The sequence below is a fragment of the Mobula birostris genome, chromosome 18 (assembly GCF_030028105.1).
Source record: "Mobula birostris isolate sMobBir1 chromosome 18, sMobBir1.hap1, whole genome shotgun sequence".
Lineage (NCBI taxonomy): Eukaryota > Metazoa > Chordata > Chondrichthyes > Myliobatiformes > Myliobatidae > Mobula > Mobula birostris.
In genome coordinates this window covers 35489630-35508781 of record NC_092387.1, presented here as the reverse complement: position 1 = coordinate 35508781, position 19152 = coordinate 35489630, and the positions used below count along the sequence as shown (strand labels likewise).

At 39.9% G+C, this 19152-nt stretch overlaps 1 protein-coding gene across 5 annotated transcripts in view; it reads right to left on the bottom strand.

Annotated features, from left to right (window-relative positions):
* Positions 1 to 2143: 2143 nt before the first annotated feature.
* Positions 2144 to 19152, bottom strand: part of LOC140212042 (LIM domain-binding protein 3-like) — a 178416-nt gene continuing 161407 nt past the window's right edge. For all 5 annotated transcript variants that reach the window (XM_072282480.1, XM_072282481.1, XM_072282484.1 and 2 more), the window contains one exon: positions 2144 to 18081. In XM_072282480.1, coding sequence (XP_072138581.1) covers positions 17992 to 18081 — 90 coding nt within the window. In that variant the 3' untranslated portion in view covers positions 2144 to 17991. The remainder of the gene's footprint in view (positions 18082 to 19152) is intronic.

The window sequence follows — 19152 nt, the reverse complement described above, 5'->3', positions numbered from 1 at the left end:
TCATGGCTGGTCATCCACAATCAGTACCCTTTTCCTGCCTTCTCCCCATATCCCTTCACTCTGCTATCTTTAAGAGCTCTATCTAACTCTTTTTTTTTTGAAAGAATTCAGAGAATTGGCCTCCACTGCCTTCTGAGGCAGAGCATTCCACAGAACCACAACCCTCTGTGTGAAAAAGATTTTCCTGAACTCCGTTCTAAATTGTCTACCCCTTATTCTTAAATTGTGACCTCTGCTTCTGGACTCCCCCAACATTGGGAACATGTTTCCTGCCTCTAGCGTGTCCAATCCCTTAATAATCTTACATGTTTCAATCAGATCCCCTCTCATCCTTCTAAACTCCAGTGTACACAACCCCAGTTGCTCCAATCTTTCGACATGTGACAGTCCCGCCATCCCGGGAATTAACCTCATGAACCTACGCTGCACTCCCTCAATAGCTAGAATGTCCTTCCTCAAATTTGGAGACCATAACTGTACACAATACTCCAGGTGTGGTCTCACCAGGGCCCTGTACAACTGTATTATATGTCCTTGTATTCTGAGGCTGTGCCCTCTGGTCTTAGACTCACTCACTACAGGAAACATCCTTTCCACACAAAGGACTTTGCCAATGAAATTTATCACCTGGTGAAAGATGCACTGCAATAACTTAGCAAGGCTAATACAGTGTACATCCCAAACCCTCCATGTCTACCAAAAGGAATACACTAGAGTTGTCTTTACATCTCCTTATTTGGAAATTGACATTTCTTCATTGTTGTTGGCTTAAAGTTCTGGAAATCGCTAATAAATTGTGTTACAAGAGTATGGTCACCACACATTTATATGAATAATTAGGATGAACAATACATGCTGACAATCACATTCCATTAATTAATAACTTTGTGGGGGGGGGTGAAAGACAGGCATTTGAGGATGACCATCATAGATTCCAAGGACATACACAAGGCAATATACAGACACCAAGGAATAAGGTCACACGTGAAACTTTGGAATAGAAAAAAAGAACTTGAGAACATAGATTTCATTGATATAAAAGATTACAATATGAAGTTCAAGGAAATTATGATACACAACAGACTCCAGGAATATCAGAGTGCAGACTCCAAGCACAGAAGGATTCATGTGAAAATGAAAAACACAAAAGGTTTAAAGGTCATACTTTCTGTGAAAACACCTTGAAAGTAATAGAGTATACAGTATATCAGAGCTATTCTCATCTTGATTTTTTTAGCCAGAGGGTGGTAAATCTGTGGAATTCATTGCTATGGATGGCCGTGGAAGCCAAGTCATTACGTACACTTGAAGCAGAGATCGATAAATTCTTGATTAGTAAGGGTGTCTCTGTTTATAGGGAGAAGACAGGAGAATAGGGTTGAAGGCGATAATAAATCAGCCATGACGGAATGACAGAACAGACTCAATGAACTGAATGGGCTAACTTTGGACCTATGTCTTATGATCTTACAAAAAGTTCCTCGAGTCACTCCTGCAAACAAATGCTGATCCTTCATTTATTTCCCATTCCTCTTACCTTAATAGAATATTGGATACTACAACACACACAAAATGCTGGAGGAATTCAGCAGATCAGGCAAAATCTATGGAAATGAATAAGCAGTTGACATTTTGAGCCGATACCCCACTTCAGGACTGGAAAGGAAGAAGGAAGATGCCAGAATAAAGAGGTGGAGGGAGAAGAAGGAGGACTAGCTAGAAGATGATAGGTAAAGCCAGGTGGGTAAGAAGGATAAAGAGCTGGAGAAGAAAGAATCTGATAGCAGAGGACAATGGAACATGGGAAAAAGGGAAGAAGGGGGAGCACCACGGAGAGGAGATATTCAGGTGAGGAGAAAAGTTAAGAGGCCAGAGTAGGGATATTGTTCATGTACCTTATTATAGATAGTTGTTATTGCCAGAGTCCATTGGTGTCAATTTTTGCTCATCTTAACTGCAGATTGTGATTCCAAAACACAAAACAAAATTTTGCTATTCAATGTAATAGTAGTACCTGCATTTTGATATCAAAAATGTAGTTACAGACCTGTGCAATGGTATTTTTTGAATATCTGAACAAGGTTACGTGACTGATTGCAGTTTATAGTTATTCATTCAGTTACCCTGACAACAAAACATAATACCAACTCCAAGTAAATTTATTTTTTATTCATACAATGTCAGAGACACATCTTTCATGCATTCAATGTCATGCAAAGTTGAAAATAATAACAAACCCTTTGGCCTCCAGCCATTCATTGCAGTCCAGATGTTCTACAGGACTGAAAGCTTGGAACTTTTAGGTACAGGGAACAATCTAAATTACATACAAATTGTGTTCGCAAAATCAGCCTAAATTCCATCTTTAAAGAACTGTTTTTGCAACAGCATGGGCATATTGCATGATTTCATATATAAAACCAAACATATTTAAAAACCCATAGCACAATTTAAACTTCTGTGTGTCCAATGATACATTTGGTATTCTAATTTATCAACCAGCACTCTAAAAATAAAACTCAAATTAATCACCCATGGTAGAAGGCAGTACCATCCTAATTAATGCCACATGCTCATAAAGTAGTTATTTTTGCAGTTGTATGAAAGCAACAGCATCAGTAGCACTCACTCCAATCTCATGCCATAAAATATAGACTGAGAAACATTCCTATAGCTTCAATTTGGCACACATTTTTAGCTTAAAAAAAAAGAGAAGAAACAAAATTAAATGACCTTTAGGCAGTTCACATCCCGTTTACACATTTGTTCATCTTTTTTCACAACTATAAGTTGAAGCTGTTAAAGGTCTTTGCTGTAAAATGTGCAAAAATTAAATGTTCTGTCTGCAGAAGAAATAGATCAGACGCACCAAGAGATCCAGTTCACCGTTTTTGACTTTTTTTTTTGGTAACAAGCAAAGCAAAGTAGATTGGATAAGTAAAATGTGCAAAAATCAAATGTTCTGTATGCAGAAGAAATAAATCAGACGCACCAAAAGATCCAGTTCACTGTTTTTGGCTTTTTTGGTACCAAACAAAGCAAACAGATTGGATAATTAAATTACAAATCTATCATATTTAAAAAATAATGATCTTTTCACAATATGCTGAATTTTGTATTTTCCCAATGATAAATTCAAGAATGGCCCCAGGGAAGTAATTGTCCAACATCATGAAAGAAAATACATACTAGATTTGTTAATCTGCAATTATTACAGTCACAAGGTAAAATATGTGAATAGACAAATCTATTAGGAGCTTATTCTAATCTTAACCTGTTATTGGATGTATAATTTCAAATTGTTACGTTATATTTAAAGACAAAAGTTAAGTCATTAGTTTTCTGCAGAAAACATAGTATAGCTATTTCGTTTCCATTTTTACATGTCACAGCAGCGATGTAGATATAAAACATGAATGTTATCTCACAAAATCAGACTTTATTGATGAGCAAATCAAACCTAATGTGGGCATTGTCTTGATCTGATTGACTTTTGTCTGTCTTCCTCCGTCCTCTATTGAGAATACTAGTTTATTTTAGAGGTGTAACAAAACAATTTGATGGCTAAAAAGGTATAAGTAAGACAATGTCATTTTGAATGGATTTCCTGTATTGATAAGTACTCTCTCTAAAACTGGTCTTTCTGTGAGGTAACCACAATACAAACAGTCTCTTAAATTTTATGTATTAATAAAATTGAAGTATTAATAACATTTGGTTAAAAAGTTGCTTTTCTTCCAGTGAAAGTAGCCTTACACCGTGATGCCAGGGTTCTTCTGTTTTGCCTCTTTTGACTGTATGTAAATAATAACTATTAACTGATGACTAATAAAAGAAACTAAGTAAATTTGATGCTTGTGTTACTTGAAAGTGGCTGCTCAGCCTCTGCCATCTAGAGTCAATATGCATTTCATACTGTTGTTTACATGGAATTCTCTGTACAATAAATATTAACCATCTAAAGGACTGTTAAACTGGAAGCTTCTGCTCAACATTACTGCAGTTTGCTTAATAACAGAAGAAACAGGAGAGGACCAATTGGTCCATAGTGCCTATTCCACCACTCAATAAAACCTTGGCTGATATTTTACCTCACGGCCACTTCCCTGTGCTAAGCCTTCAGTTTTTGGTTCATTAAATGATTCCTATCGTGGGAGAGTCTAAGACCAGAGGACGTAGCCTCAGAAGAGAGGGACGTCCATTTTGAATGGAGATGAGGAGGAATTTCTTTAGCCAGAGAGTGGTGAATCTGTGGAATTTGTTGGTACAGGTAGCTGTGAAGGTCAAGTCACTAGGTATACTTAAGGCAGAGGTTGATAGATTCTTGATCAGTCAGGGCATGAAGAGATATGGGAAGAAGACAGGTGATTGGGGCTGAGAGGGAAAATGGATCAGCCATGACAAAATGGTGGAGCCATCTTGATGGGCGAAATGGCCTAATTCTACTCCTACATGAGGAAGAATTCTACTCCTATATCTTATAGTCTTAATATCCATCGAATTAGCATTTCAACTTGACAGATGTACAGATATTCAAAGGATAAAGTTGCTTTACACCCCTACTTCACAAGTGTTTCATCGAGAGTTATTGCCATTATCTATATGTTCAACTATGTGCTAGCGACAAACAATCAGTTGTTTGGCAATTCCTTTCACCTTACAGATGACGCTCAATATTTTGTAATGATGCAAGGTGTCGACCCAAAACATCAACAATTCATTTCCTCACTTAGATGCTGCTCAACCCACTGGGTTCCTCCAACAGCTTGTTTATTGCTCCAAATTCCAGTATCTGCCGTCTCTTGTGAGTCAACATTGTCCCAAGAGTGCCCAACAACAGACAATCCAGGACAACATGGTCCAGGTGCCCCTACAATGTTCCAAAAGATACATTGCATGTGAATGACACAATTTTATATCCCAATAGAGAAATCCCATCAGGTTATAATGGAATATCATTCCAAGAAGTGCCTCACTAAATAGTCAGAAAGTCAAGAAATAATTGCTTTTTACTTTAGAAGTGATTACACAATACTTAACTCTGACAGAAATACCTTAATGAAATTGAATTCTAGGGTTATATGTTTTCCCTTTGTTGGTGCAGAAAGTCAACAAAATTAGCTTGGTTATTTCTTATAATAGTTTGTGAATAATAGCTATATTTGAATGAACAAAAAAACTGTCAGAACTACCAGATTCCTGGTAAGTTGGGTCTTAGAAACAAATTTTTAAAAAATCCAAATTAATAATTTTAATACTAAGCCCTAAGGCACAAGATGGAAGAGATGCAGAATGGTTACTGGAATAGCTGAGCAGATTCAATAGAAATTTGGGTATCCAATAGAAATTTACACCAGACCTTTCAGTCTTATAAAGATTAGTCCAGCCCAGGGTTGGCAATCATTTTTTGAGAGCATGTGTCCAAATTTGCAATAATCCTTTCAAACATTCTCTTGTGTGCCATGGTAATTTTGAGCAGAGATTATCGCTGACTAATGAATTACCAACAATAATTCTGAACTCTTAAAGAAAAAGGATGAGTCCTGTTGTTTATTTACTTGTATTCATTGTTTTGCTATTAATAAAATTGTAAGAGATTGAAATTAATTAGGCATTTTAAAAATATTAATCTAAAAAACAAATAAAAATGACATTTCTATATAGATTTGTTATTGTGACTGTTTACTATTCAAATACCAATGTCTACATCAAGTCTGTGAGGATTTCAAAACATACCATCCGGCATCCTATGTTCTTGTAACCATCTAGCTAACCATCCTGTAAAAACATCTCACTACTTGGGGTGTAAGATATCATTCACTGCTTCATCTGGCAGTTAAGATAACCATTGTTTATCTTTATTGTGTGAGGGACTTTAAAAATCTAGAGGTGGCATTGTATGCCACTTGCCAACATATTTTTTTGCGTGCAATCTTGGGTACATGTCACAGGTTCACTACCGTTGACTAGCCAAAAGCTACAACCCTCAAATCTAATCAATAAGCTTCAAGACCTTGGCCTCAAACCTCCTCATGCAATTGGATCCTCGATTTCCTCACTTGCAGACCCCTGTTGGTTCAGATTGGCAACATCTCCACTGTCACAGGCCAAAGCAAAGGTGGTGATGAATCAGTATATAGGAGGGAGATTGAAAATCTGGCTGAGTGGTGCCATAACAACAACATGTCACTCAATGTCAGCAAGATCAAAGGGCTGATTATTGACTTCAGGAGAAGGAAAGCAGAGGTCCATAAGCCAATCCTCATAGGGGGAATTAGAGGTGGAGAGGGTCATCTTTAAATCCTTTAATGTTATCATTTCAGAAGATCTGTCCTGGACCCAGAATGTAAGTACAATTACAAAGAAAGCATAGCAATACTTCTACTTCCTTAGAAGTCTGTGAAGACTCACCATGTCATCTAAAACTTTGACAAACTTCTATAAATGTGTGGTAGAGAATATATTGACTGGTTGCATTATGGCCTGGTGTGGAAACACCAATGCCCTTGATTGGAAAATCCTACAAGTATTGGATACCACAAAGTCCATCAATGGTAAAGCCCTCCCCACCACTGAGTACATTTACATGGAGTACTGTTGCAGGAAAGCAGTATCCCTCATCAGGGACCTCCACCACCACGCTCTCTTCTCACTGCTTCCATCAAGAAGGTGGTGCAGGAGCCTCAGGACCCTCTCCAGGTTCAGGAAGTTATTATCCCTCAACCATACGGCTCTTAACTTCACTTGACCCATCACTGAACTGTTCCCACAGACAGTGGACTCACTTTCAATGGTACAGAAGCTTTGCCAATTTTTTTTTTGAAGACATTGAAAAATATCTAAAGGAGAGATCTGTTAAGATGAAAAATCCTGTGGCAGTTAGCAAGTCAAACTTAATCAGTAAGCCTGTATTGACACGTTTATTTACTAGGAGGTTAAAGAAGACTTGCCAAAAACTGAAGAGGCTGACCAGAAGAATGAGGGCACCTATTATACCCTGGCAACCCAAAGTGGAACAGATCTTTGAAGGTGCTGGGTCAGGAAGTACTCAGTTGACATTTCATGAATGCATGTCCACTGAGGTCAGTCACTTGTCTGAACTTTTCTGTTTCCAGAAAAGGATTTGGATTCCCAGCATTATTAGATAATATGCCATCTGAAAATGCTGACCAGCTTGACCTAATTTTGTGTATCCAATCCACTGTCACCAACTGATCATGACTTAAAACTCATCCATCTCTGCTTTCCAAAAGTGTGCATATGTAATTACACTCTGCCATTACATCCCCATCCCCTCAGTACCTTTACTTGTCAGTGTCCAATATCATTTCCCTCAGTATTCCAAAAAGCCTTCTAGTCACTGCTAACTCTGCCCCTTCAAACACCACTGATCTTATCCCTTTCTGAAACTCCCCCCTCCCTCCCCACTTCACAACGATCTACTTACTGCCTGTTTGATCCCATCTGTCAGCACTTCTTTGTGCATTCTTACATGTCAGGCCTACAACACATGTTATCTTGGGCCTTTTCACTTGATTTAATACTGTTCTTTGAGGTCATTAATGGAACTGATGTGGCACCTCCATCAAGTTACTTAGAGAACTGTGTGTACAGCCCTGGATACTATGCTACCCTGTAGAGAGTGTGCAGAAAAGATTTACCTGTTTGTCGCCTGGAATATAGGTCTGTAGTTATAACAGGAGATTGGATGGGGTGGGATCATCTCACTGGAACACATGAGCCTGCATATCGACATTATGGAGGTTTATAAAATTATCAGGGTCATAGCCGGAATCTTTTTTATCCCCTTGGACAGGGGAATTTAGAACTAAAGGGCACAGGTTTAAGGTGAGAGGGGATGAGTTTAAGTGAGATCTGAGGGTTGTTTACCCACATGGAGAATGGCAGTTATCTGAATGAGCTGCCATTCCAGATGCAACTTCAATGTTTAAAGGTTGTTTGAGCAAGTACTTAAGATAGGAAGAAAGTTGAAGAATAAGAGCCTAATGCACACAAAAGGGATTAGTGTAGACAGGCATCCCAGTCAACATGAGTCACAAAGGCCCATTTATGTGCTGGAATGATTCCATGATAAATTCAGCTGATTGCACTTTCAGTCCTTGAGGAATTTCCAGATCCATATTCCCGCTGAAGGCAATGATTGTTTAACCAGGCTGCCTAAGATATCTGGAGCTCATTTCCCAGACCAGAGCAGAGGAGTCATTGAGATGGCATCCTGTAACCTATCCACGGTAACCTACCCACAGAGTCAGCAGATGATCTGAGAGCTGGACAGAGAAGAGGCAGATGTAGTTCAACAACTGAAGTGAAGTGGAAGGTCAAATTGGAGGGCAGAATACATGGCCAATGACAAGATTCTTAGCAGTGTGGAAGGACAGCGGGTTCTTGGGGCCCACACCCATAGATCCCTTAAAGTTGCCACACAAGTTGATAAGGTTGTATACAAGGCCTGTGGTGTTTTGGCCTTCATTAGTTGGGGGGGGGGGAACTCAGTTCAAGAACTGTGTGGTAAAGTAGCAGCTCTATAAAATCCTGGTAGACCACACTTGGAATATTGTGTTCAATTCTGGTTGACTCATTTTGCATTGATGTAGAAGTTTTAGAAAGGGAGCAGAAGAGACCTATCAGGATGCTGCCTGGATTAGAGAGCATGTTTTGTGAGGATGGTTGAGTGGGCTAGGGTTTTCCTCTTTGGAGCAAAGAAAGATGAAAGTGACTTGATAGAAGTGTAACAAGATGATAAGAGGCATAGGTCAAGTGGACAGCCTGAGACTTTTTTCCTCCAGGCTGGAAAAGCATAATTTTATAGTGATTGGAAGAAAGAATTGGGGGAGGGGAGGGATGTCAGTGTTAGGAGTTTTTAGACAGAGAGTGGTGGGTGCATGGAATGGGCTGCCAGGGGTAGTGGTAGAAGGAGATATATTAGGGACATTTAAGATAATCTAGGATAGGCACATGGATGCTAGGAAAATGAAGGGGTATGTGGAGAGCAAGGGTTAGATTGGTCGGAGGGTAGGTTAAAAGGGTTAGATTGGTCATAGGGTAGGTTAAAAGATTGGCACTGCATTGTGGGCTGGAGAACTGGTACTCTGCTGTGCTGTTCTATGATCTTGCATCATGCAGTGAATGTCATAATTTTAGATGAATGGTGCCAAACGTATTCGTTCTAATTCGTATTCTACTGTGTGTGGTATGGTCATGACATTAACTCTAAATATAAGTGTGACCAGTTTGACTTTGGCCTGTGACTACTTGGGCAATCTTCTGGATAGGCTTACCATCTCCTTTCAGATCTGTTTCTAACTCACATGGGTCTGACTAACAATACTGATCTTTGTTGTCATTTCCTGCATTTTCTATTGGGCATGCTCACTATGTAGGGGAGAAAGGGAACAGCTTGGCAGCAGGTGATTGGTAAAAGATGAGTAGGGATGTTGTCTGAAATGAGACACTTCTTATCTCCTAAATGAATGAAAAGTACATTTTTTGTTATATTTATAGCTTTATGTCCTCTGTCAAATAATATTTTGTTATCCTATTTGAAAAAAATCAAAGTGGCTGTGTTTCTTTAAATGCTACCTGGAGCATTTCAAAGTTGTCGATGCCTGCAGTTTTCCAGTTCCTTTTTGGCAGTCCTTTCATGCCCGGCCGGCACAAGCTGCACTGGGAACTTGCAATGAATTGTGATCAGTCCTGGAAAATTGCAGGTGTTTTCCCGGTGCAAGGCACAAAACATTATGCAAATCATATCAATTAGCGTCAGCTTCTACAAACATACTTACTGAGCTGTGCAATTTTCTGCAACCCAAACTTAATGATAGTGTTACTATACGTTACCTTTCAGATCATGTACAAATTCCAAGTCCTAGCCTGCTGTGTATTCTGAGAAGATTGTTCACAGACAACTATACCTTAAGGGTATAATTCCTAACAGGTAAAACTTGGAACGAAAAAGTCAAAAGTAAAGCTCCTATCAAACATCACATCTGTAAATAATATTTAATACCATCATAAACTTTTATCTCATTACGAATAAATGCTACTTTCCAGCATCTTAAAACAAAATTTTTTGAACATTGCAGCTCGCAAAGGACTTCTGCATTTTACGTGCTATGATTAGTCTGATGTTTGTGTGTAAAGCTAACAATATTATTGTCCCTCATTAGCAAACATCTCTACATCTTTCAGTAAAGTCTATTCTGTCGAACAGTCAGAATCTTATCTAATGTTGTCAGCTTCAGCTCAATGGTAAGGCTCACACAACTGAGGCAAAACGTTACGAGTGTGAGCACTATTTAGGAGCACGTTACTGAAGCGGCTTCTGCAGTGCAGTACTGAGCAAGTACAGTCTTGTCGGAAATTGTGTCTTTGAATGAAACTTTTTTTTAATCCTATCGTTAACATGGTCGTCAGGTTTGTCAGTTACCTCATTGGTAGTTTGCTGTGGGAGTTTGCTGTATGCAAGTTGGCCACTTCTTTATCTTTCAACAGATACACATTTTAAAAGTACAGTATTTTATTCCTTGCTAAGCTTTCAGTTATCCTTAAGTTGTGGAAGGCACTCTAGACTGCAAGTTCTTTCCATTAGTTATCATTTTTCATATAAAAAGTACTTTGCAAAACAAAATAACATTAGAGTCATTTTGTTGATGCTGAAAGCTAGAGACTAGGTTTTGAAGGAAAATTAGTTTTGGAGGGAGACTAATTAAATGTATAGAAATCACATTTCTTCCACATTTATTACATTTTGATGTGTATTGTTAACAGCACATTGTCCTATGCTTTACTCTTTCTAAGCAGTGTTAAAACTTGATCTGCAGCAGAATTCGGATGCAGACCCACGGGAAATGTTGTGGTCAAACAGGATGAGATTCTGGGTAACAGAGATGCTATGGGGGCGAGGCAGGATGGAATTAGGAAGGGGGGGACAGAAGGATAAAGGTGCATGGATTTCCCACACAACACCCCTGAAAGATGGTTAGATTCTATCACAGGCTATAAAGCAGATGGCCTGAGTAACTAAAGGCTAAAATCAAATCTATTAGTCCACGTAGTTTGCCAAGTTCATGGCCAAATGACAGGTGGTCAGAAGCTGTGACAAGTGCCAGTGTCAGGGCCACATATCGAGGCATCATTAAACTGCCACTATCACTTCACAAATGACTCAATCTGTACCAAGGATTTCCAGGATCAAATTGCACATTCACCTGTTTCAGTATTGTCTTGACTATGACACTGGCATCATTGCTAAATTGCCAGACGAGTAATCCCGAGACCTGGAACAACCATCCAGGGACCTGGGTTCCAATCTCACCCGAGGAACAAATTAAATTTGGAAAATCAGCTGATCCAAGTACTGATGACCGCAAACCTAACAATTGTTGTTAGAGCCATCCAGTTTATTACTGTCCTTCAGGAGAGGAAAATAACATCCTTGGTCTGGCCCACATGCAATTCCAGACCCTCCCAAGTAGTGACTTGTATTGAATAAATTCTGCAATCTGTAGCTCACAGCAGAGAGCTGGGCTTGAAGAGAAGGTTGCTGAGAGATCAAGCCCCTACGTTTCCTTGCTTTTTCCAATTGTTCAGCAACTACAGCAGGAGAAACTTTTCTCATAAACCAGACAACAAATAACATGCTAGTTCAGGTGACATTTAAAAATATTGTTTAAGCAGTTGTAATTTTCTTTCCTACTGTATTTGTAGGGCAAATAAATATTGGAAGCTTAAAATTCAAATGCATCATGCAGCTGGATGCAGAGAATTCAATAGCAGCAATCTCAAACTTAGATATTTCAGTCGTACATCAAAATAAGAAAAAAGCTCATAATATTTAGTTCATGTAAAATTCAAGGTTCTGGCCTCTTCGTGATTAATGTACTGCACAATCTAGCACAGAGAGGAAAAAGTGGGAGGAAGATTTACACACTTCTGATTGAATCTCCTTTGCTATCTCTTTACCCTTCTTGAGTTTTTTCCAGGCAATGTATCGACAAAAATCTCCTTACAAGAGATGAACCTATCATGTGTGAGGTTAATAACAGAAGCACACTTCCCCTTTTCCTTTATATTTCTCATGAGGATGATTGTTACAAGGAAAGAGTTGGTTTCATTTTCTGGTTACTCTCTCTTTCTATCTGATGAGATTAATACAAACCCTGTTTCCCACAGAATCGTGTTACCCTCTTTCCCTGTCACATGAATCAAAGACAAAAGATAGTGGAGAAGAAGAGGAGGAGAAGATGGCGGCGCGACGGCAGCACGCGTGGCCTCTCCGGTGATTGATATCTGTAATCTGTCAAGTAGGGGACCGTGCACAATTCCGATTTGATGGAGACGGACGTGAGAGTACGGAGGAACACCTGGAAAACTTCTGAAATGCCCGCTTCGCTGCCGCTTCTACTGTGTGGTAACTGGAATCTCCGGAGCAGAAGGCCCTGAATCCTTGGCTTTGCTTGTTTCAGTGGCCAAGGCGAGGTCAAAGGCGCTTGGCAGAGGATGGCGCTCGGGAGGCTGTATCGGAGGGGCTGGTCGGAGGCTCAAAGCTTTCCGACAGATGGACTCAGTGTCGGCTGCTTCCAAGGCACTGGCAAGTTGACGGTGCCTGGAGGTTTATGGCAGGGAATTTCTCCCTTTTGCCGCCTGCTATTGGGGACTTGGGAGTCAATCAACTCGGGGACTTTGAGACTTCTTTTTACCGTGCCCATGGTTTGTTCTTCATCAAATTATGGTATTGCTTTGCACTGCTGTAACTATATGTTATAATTATGTGATTCTGTCAGTGTTAGTCTTTGGTTTGTCCTGTTTTCTGTGATATCACTCCAGAGAAACATTGTATCATTTCTTAATGCATGTATGCATTTCTAAATGACAATAAAAGAGGACTGAGTGTTCTCATAATCCAAAAAAATTCAGTGCTTAAGAGTAATGTTTGACAGGGAATATACAAATCATTCAGATTAAAATATTTGATACTCTAGCACCCTCTGTGCATAATGGTAATTCGTTTAGGTTCCTAATTTAGTTTTTGTGGCCTTTTGTTGCTGTAACCATTTAAAGTTCGAATTATTTCAGTCTTTCTTTCTTCAAGAGAGCCTCTGGAAGATTTGCCTTGCTTCCAACACAACAAGGGATCTCCTGCCTAGATGCTTCTGACTGGAATCAGCACGGCAGTATTTTTGAACTGGGAATATTTCAGTTATGAGCACATCTTTTATAGTTGTTTATCAATGCTAGATCTTTTTCAATGCTGATTGCCAGAGGTGAACTCAGTAAATACTTGACATTTAGCTCACTGAGCTTGAAATCATTCTAATTAGAGTAGGGTGTTCTCACAGGCCTCTGACTGCAATGCCTTTCATAGTTCAATAGGTTCACTTCATATCAGAGAAATGTATACAATATACATCCTGAAGTTCTTGTTCTTTGCATAATTAGCTCCATCAGAAACAAATGATCTGGTCATTAATTTTTTCTGGATCTCGTTCTGAACATTTTTTCCATCCATTACAGTGATTTCACGATGAAAGTAAAACAGGTGTAGGGCACCAAATGTCTGGTCCCTGGGTGTGCCACTGAGAAATTCAGTAATAGATAACAGAAAAAATATTGTGCATCATTGAATAATGGTGGAGCAGGTGAAAGAATCAAAGTTGGAGTGGATGGTGAACAGTTGGGATCCAGGGATAGAGAAGTCTTGGTATGGGAGAAGGTATCAGGGATCAACACAGAAAAATTAAATACAAAGTACAATATTTGCAGTCCAACTAAAAGTTGTCCAATTTGGGGACAATTTGCATTTGTACTCTTTTTTTTAAACCAAGTTTTAAATCCCAGCCCTTAACAGGAAGTGGAGTCAAAATAAAAAAACCAAGACAAAGTAGGAGGGTCAGTAGGATCTTGGTCAAACAAGTTTTAAGGAAAGCCTTAATTGAACAAACAAGTGTGAAGAGTGGGGGGAGGGGTGAGGGAGAAGCAGAAGGCTTGAGGGAATCTCCAAGGAGAACTCCAGCAGGCAGCAGCTTCAATGATAGGTGAATGGATGAGGGTTGCACAGATGTTAGAGGAATTAAAAGCTTGGCTGATCTGTTGGGGGGATGATAATAAAGAAGATAATAGATAGCCTAAACCTTCAAAGGATTATATAACTAATCAGGCAAAGTATTCTTATGGTAGTTAACTTCATATCCGTCACATTTTGCGCACATGTCTGTAGACTACTGCTGTACAATGAGACAGATCTTCAGGAGCTCATTCTGTACAATTTCCTATGCAGGAGTGTTTCAATTGATTTATACTGTTTCTCCTGAAGTTAGGCAACATCACTTTTATGTTCCACAGCACCATTTGTTTAATTTTAAGATCTGTTGTCTCTTAACCCCCACACTACTGATCATTCCCGAAGGTCTCCTCTCTCACACCCTCTTTATCCCACTCTTGCTCCTGACCATTTTGCACCCCAACTCATCTCCTTGTTCTTTATAGCTTCCTACTATTATCTTGAGCTTCAAACTTGTGTTATCAGTTCATCTCAACATCTGGTCCCTGGTGTACATGTCTCAGTTTGGAATCTGACAGAGTTATCAACATGTAACCACTTATTCCATAGATCTCACACCAGACCCTCCCATCAGCATCATGTAGGTGGACCTAAGGCATTCTGTGCTGAGTAATCTGAGCATTAGGGTCTCTCATGCCTTGTATGGTGGCCTAATCAACCCTATGCTGTGATTACCAGTGCCTCAGTTTGTAGGATCTAAATATAAAAATTTCTTTAGATCGTCTGTTAAAGGAAAGCACTATAAATAAATTTGGGAAACTCAGCAACAATAAAGTGCATCTTCCCTCAGGGTCCTTCTTCACATAGTTCCTGGCCCTTTTTGTGATGCTCACTGTTATACAAAGAGTAAGCAACAAAGGTCGGAGATCAACAAGAAATGTGTGACGTGCACAATGTTGGCATCATCACATGGGTGAAATACGATGAGGAAATGACACCCGTGTCAGCATGAATCACAATCGGGGTGCCATTTCCCCAAAGAGGAGACACCTGCCACAGTGCCCCAGGTCATGCAGAAATCACCTCTAATGCATAACTTCAGCATATAAAAACACCAGCCTTCCAGTGCTGTGGAAGTTCATTGGTTAAATTAAAATAACCCTGTCTTTTTATCCATCCATGCTTGGCTTGGGAGCCTGACCAAGGTCAATAAAGATCAAGATCCTCAAGCAGTGTCTACTTTTAGGACTAGGGTGGTGGGGTGGACATACGTCTCTACCAAAGGAGCTGTAAGGTGCACCTTCCCTGCAGGTCACACTTGGGCAAGGTGTAGTACCTGCTTAGCCTGCTGATCGGAGTCACGTGAAACCATGGGAGTGGATGGTGGATGGTCGTATGAGCAGCTGGTGCACATTGTAAGTCCTGGTTATGCGACCACTGATGCCAGGAAGACAACCGCTGAATGAAGAGTATTGATACTGGCTGGGGTCACCTGCCCTGTGAAGACGCTGCCCAGAAGGCGGTAATGGCAAACCACTTCTGTAGAAAAGTTTGCCAAGAATAATCATGGTCATAGACCATGATCACCCACGTCATACACCATGGCACAGAATGATGATGATGATAACTTTTAGCACATACGTATCTCACAGATGCATTCTTTTGATGTTTCTTGTATTCTGATTCAAAGATTGTTCGATAATCTCTCCTTGGTCCTTGCTCATCCGTTACAATTGCCAATTAAATCTAAAGTACTTCCTTCTGTTCCTCCCTTTTTAAACTCTGTGTTTAATAAGCAGCAGATGAGCGAAATGCCCAGACTAATTTTATGATAAGCTCTTCGGCAGTCACGTTCTGTTTGCTGGGAAGAAGCAAAAATAACCTGAATGTTTCTGCAAATATTAAAAATGAAGATGCAAAGCACCACGTGTCCTCATTCTGTGCATCAATCCTTCTCTGTTTCTGTAGCTGAAATAAAGCGAGCCCTATGGGAGGAGGATACGAAGGGGAATATGACCCTGTTGTCACAGGAAAAAAATTATCTACTGTGGTATTTGGGGGTGCAGTTACTGAGGTTGACTGAGTGGGGAACATGATGTAGCTGTACATCAGAACCCAAGACACTTTTTATTTAAACCAGGCAACACCACAAGTGATTAACTTACAATAAGAATTAAAAAGGGATAAAATCTTACTGCTTAATGTCACTGTTATTCAATAAATAATAAGAAATATCTAACTACCATAATTTCTCATAATACCATATGTGATTAAGTAACACACAAGTGGATGCGCAAACTAATAATATTTCATTTCCACATAGCTATATGTGACTAGCCTTCAGAAAGCCAAGTCAGATCTGAATAGAAAATGGCCCAATCAAAGCTACCCCATTTGAGAAGCATTAAGAGAGTTAACTAATTGTAATTCTCTCCTACTTGTCCAGCTCAAAATAGGCATATGTGGACAATGTTAGCTCATGGAAAAATAAATCCCTAATAAAAGCTATGGTAGAACTTGGGCTGAATTGACAATTGAAGCATAAACTGCATCCAGTTCACATTTCTGCCTAAATTTGTTTCCTTATCACCATACACAAATCCTACCGTGAAGCAGAGCAGTCAGGTAGGTTAAAATGTAATATCATGAGTTCCCTTACAATATATCCTTTTCATGTAAGTATGATAGCTTGGAACTGTTTCACTGACATGGCTCTAAAAATAAGCATTTTTAATCAGAGTATCTCATCCATTAGCTGAAAGTAATTCCATTTTAAAGTAACATTAAAAATGAACCATATGCTGATATTATTAGACAGCAACACTTTCTTAGTAAGTTTAAAATGACCACATTGTTAAGTTATAGGCATTAATTGTGTCCTCTCATCTGAAACAGCCAATTTAATCACTGCCTCCTGTTGCATTTCTGCAAGAGAGTATACTCAGCAGAGACTTCCAGTTGTGGTACATTCACTCTGAGAACATACCCAGGTTTGTCGGCAGGACCACATTCTTATAGGTGCACAAAAGATTGAGGAGACTTGTGAGTTCAGTGTAATTTGCACTTAAACTTGGTTCTGCCAATTTTTGGAAAATTGCAGCAGAAAAAAAAATATCAGCAGCACTAACAGTAATTGCCAGTAAGATTTGTGGAACTTTCCGGTTGCTTTGCAAAAGAGGGCCGGCCTGCCCAGGCTTGTTTTAAGGCTTTAGGTAACTATTTAAACATAAATATGGAATCAGAGATCACAGCACTGAAGGAATCGTGTGTGGTCGGCTCCACACTGCAAAAATGAAAAGCCTCCCTCCTCATCCCCATGCTGAGCAGGCATGAAATTGTGGACAGCACTGGGAGACCAGCCATCATACATACCCACAGGAAGGGTTTTACTCCTTAGGCAGTTATCTTAGAGTATCTAAACAAGAAAAGCCATTGGAAACATGGTTAGTGCTCAGCTAGGGCAGTTCCATGAATCCCTGTACAGACTCAAACAAGACACCGAAAACCAACGACTATCAAATTAAATCCAGGAGCCTGGCAGGGCACTTATAAAAAAGGACAGGACTAGGCCATTGAACACAGTTAGTGCAGATGCAGTCTGAATGATGGTTATTTAACGCAGGTGCAGACACTATCACTGAATTGGAAACCTGCTGGCTTTGAGTAAAAATAGCCATCAGATCAGGATCAGAGGAATAGCATTCATCAAGCTTATCTCTGTAAACTTTCTAGTCATGTGCAATGTGTTTTGTTAGTAGTGAATACGCATAGTGGGATGATACCATTCTGACTGTACATCCCACCCAGCAACTAATTTCTTTCAGCCACGCACAACCTCAGGTAAATTATTCGAAACATCATTAAAACAACAAAAAAAAGAATAAAAAGACTTAAAAGGAAGTTGTTGGTTCTGTTGGTTGGAAGAGCCGTGCTCTCTCTGCCAGGATCTTTCCTTTGATGGTCCCTGATGTTTAAACATTAATGGCGTGAGCATGCTTCTTGCAGAGTGGCTTGTCCTTTTTGGAATAAAATGGCTGACCCTCGAGGTTCATATGGCACACCTGAGGAAAGGCAAACGACAACATCAGTGGATCAAAGTTTAACCAGTGTAGGACAACACACAAACCCGAGTTACAGATACTTTATCAGTGCCGAGGTACAGATACAACTGGTGCACCCAGCAGCGTCAGGCAGAGCACACCTTCCCAACTGTGGACAGCATTGCTTGTCCAGGGGGAAGTCCCGGGCCCGGGACCTACCAGGATGCCAGCAAAGCTCTCAAGATATTTCAGTCTTCCATCTCTACTCATAGGGAAGCTCTTCCACCCTCTTAGCCTGTCACACTCAGGCTCAGGTGTAAGACACACCCAGCTGAGTGTGTAAACCTTCTGCCTGTATCCTAACCTACAAACCTAATACTAAAGGAATGGACTAATTGTCATACAAATTAAAAAAAACACAGGTAAAACAAACTCCCACTTCCTCTCAGTAAGCTCCACAGAAATAAGGGCCCTGTTTGTAGACATGGAATTTACATAAACACACTAAATAGCAGCAACAACATGTTCACTCTGCTTCCGGGATTATGGTTCTGCAGAACTGAACTTCGGAAATGGAGGGCAGTAAATGGTATCACCAAATGTGTGCTCAGTGCTTCTGACTGGGATGAATTTCTTGTCAGCAATGTTTAAACAAATTCCTTTCACTTCTGTGTCTGCTGTGAGTTGGAACAGTATCAGTTTAGCATTTTGTTCATCATTGGGAAGGTCAGAAAATAAGAACATCCTGTTTATAATAAAAGCCTGCAGACGTTGGAAATCTAAAATGCAAACAGAAAATGCTGCAGCATATAAACAAGGTGTTATAATTATTTTTCAACATGTTCTGTTCCTCAGAGTTGTGGTTGTAGACAACAAACTCTGGGGGTGTACCAGGGTCTGTAGGCAGAGCCAGTACACTGTTCTCACAGTTGCACAAAAAAAATAGAGGAGACTTCACGATCAAACTGACCATATCCCTGCCGCTGACACTGCCTACCAACCGTCGTTATGCTGCTGGCGTTTAGGACAGCAATGAAGGTCCTCCATCTCTGGCGCTGTTCAGAACTTTCTCTCGGTTTTCACTGCTGGCAG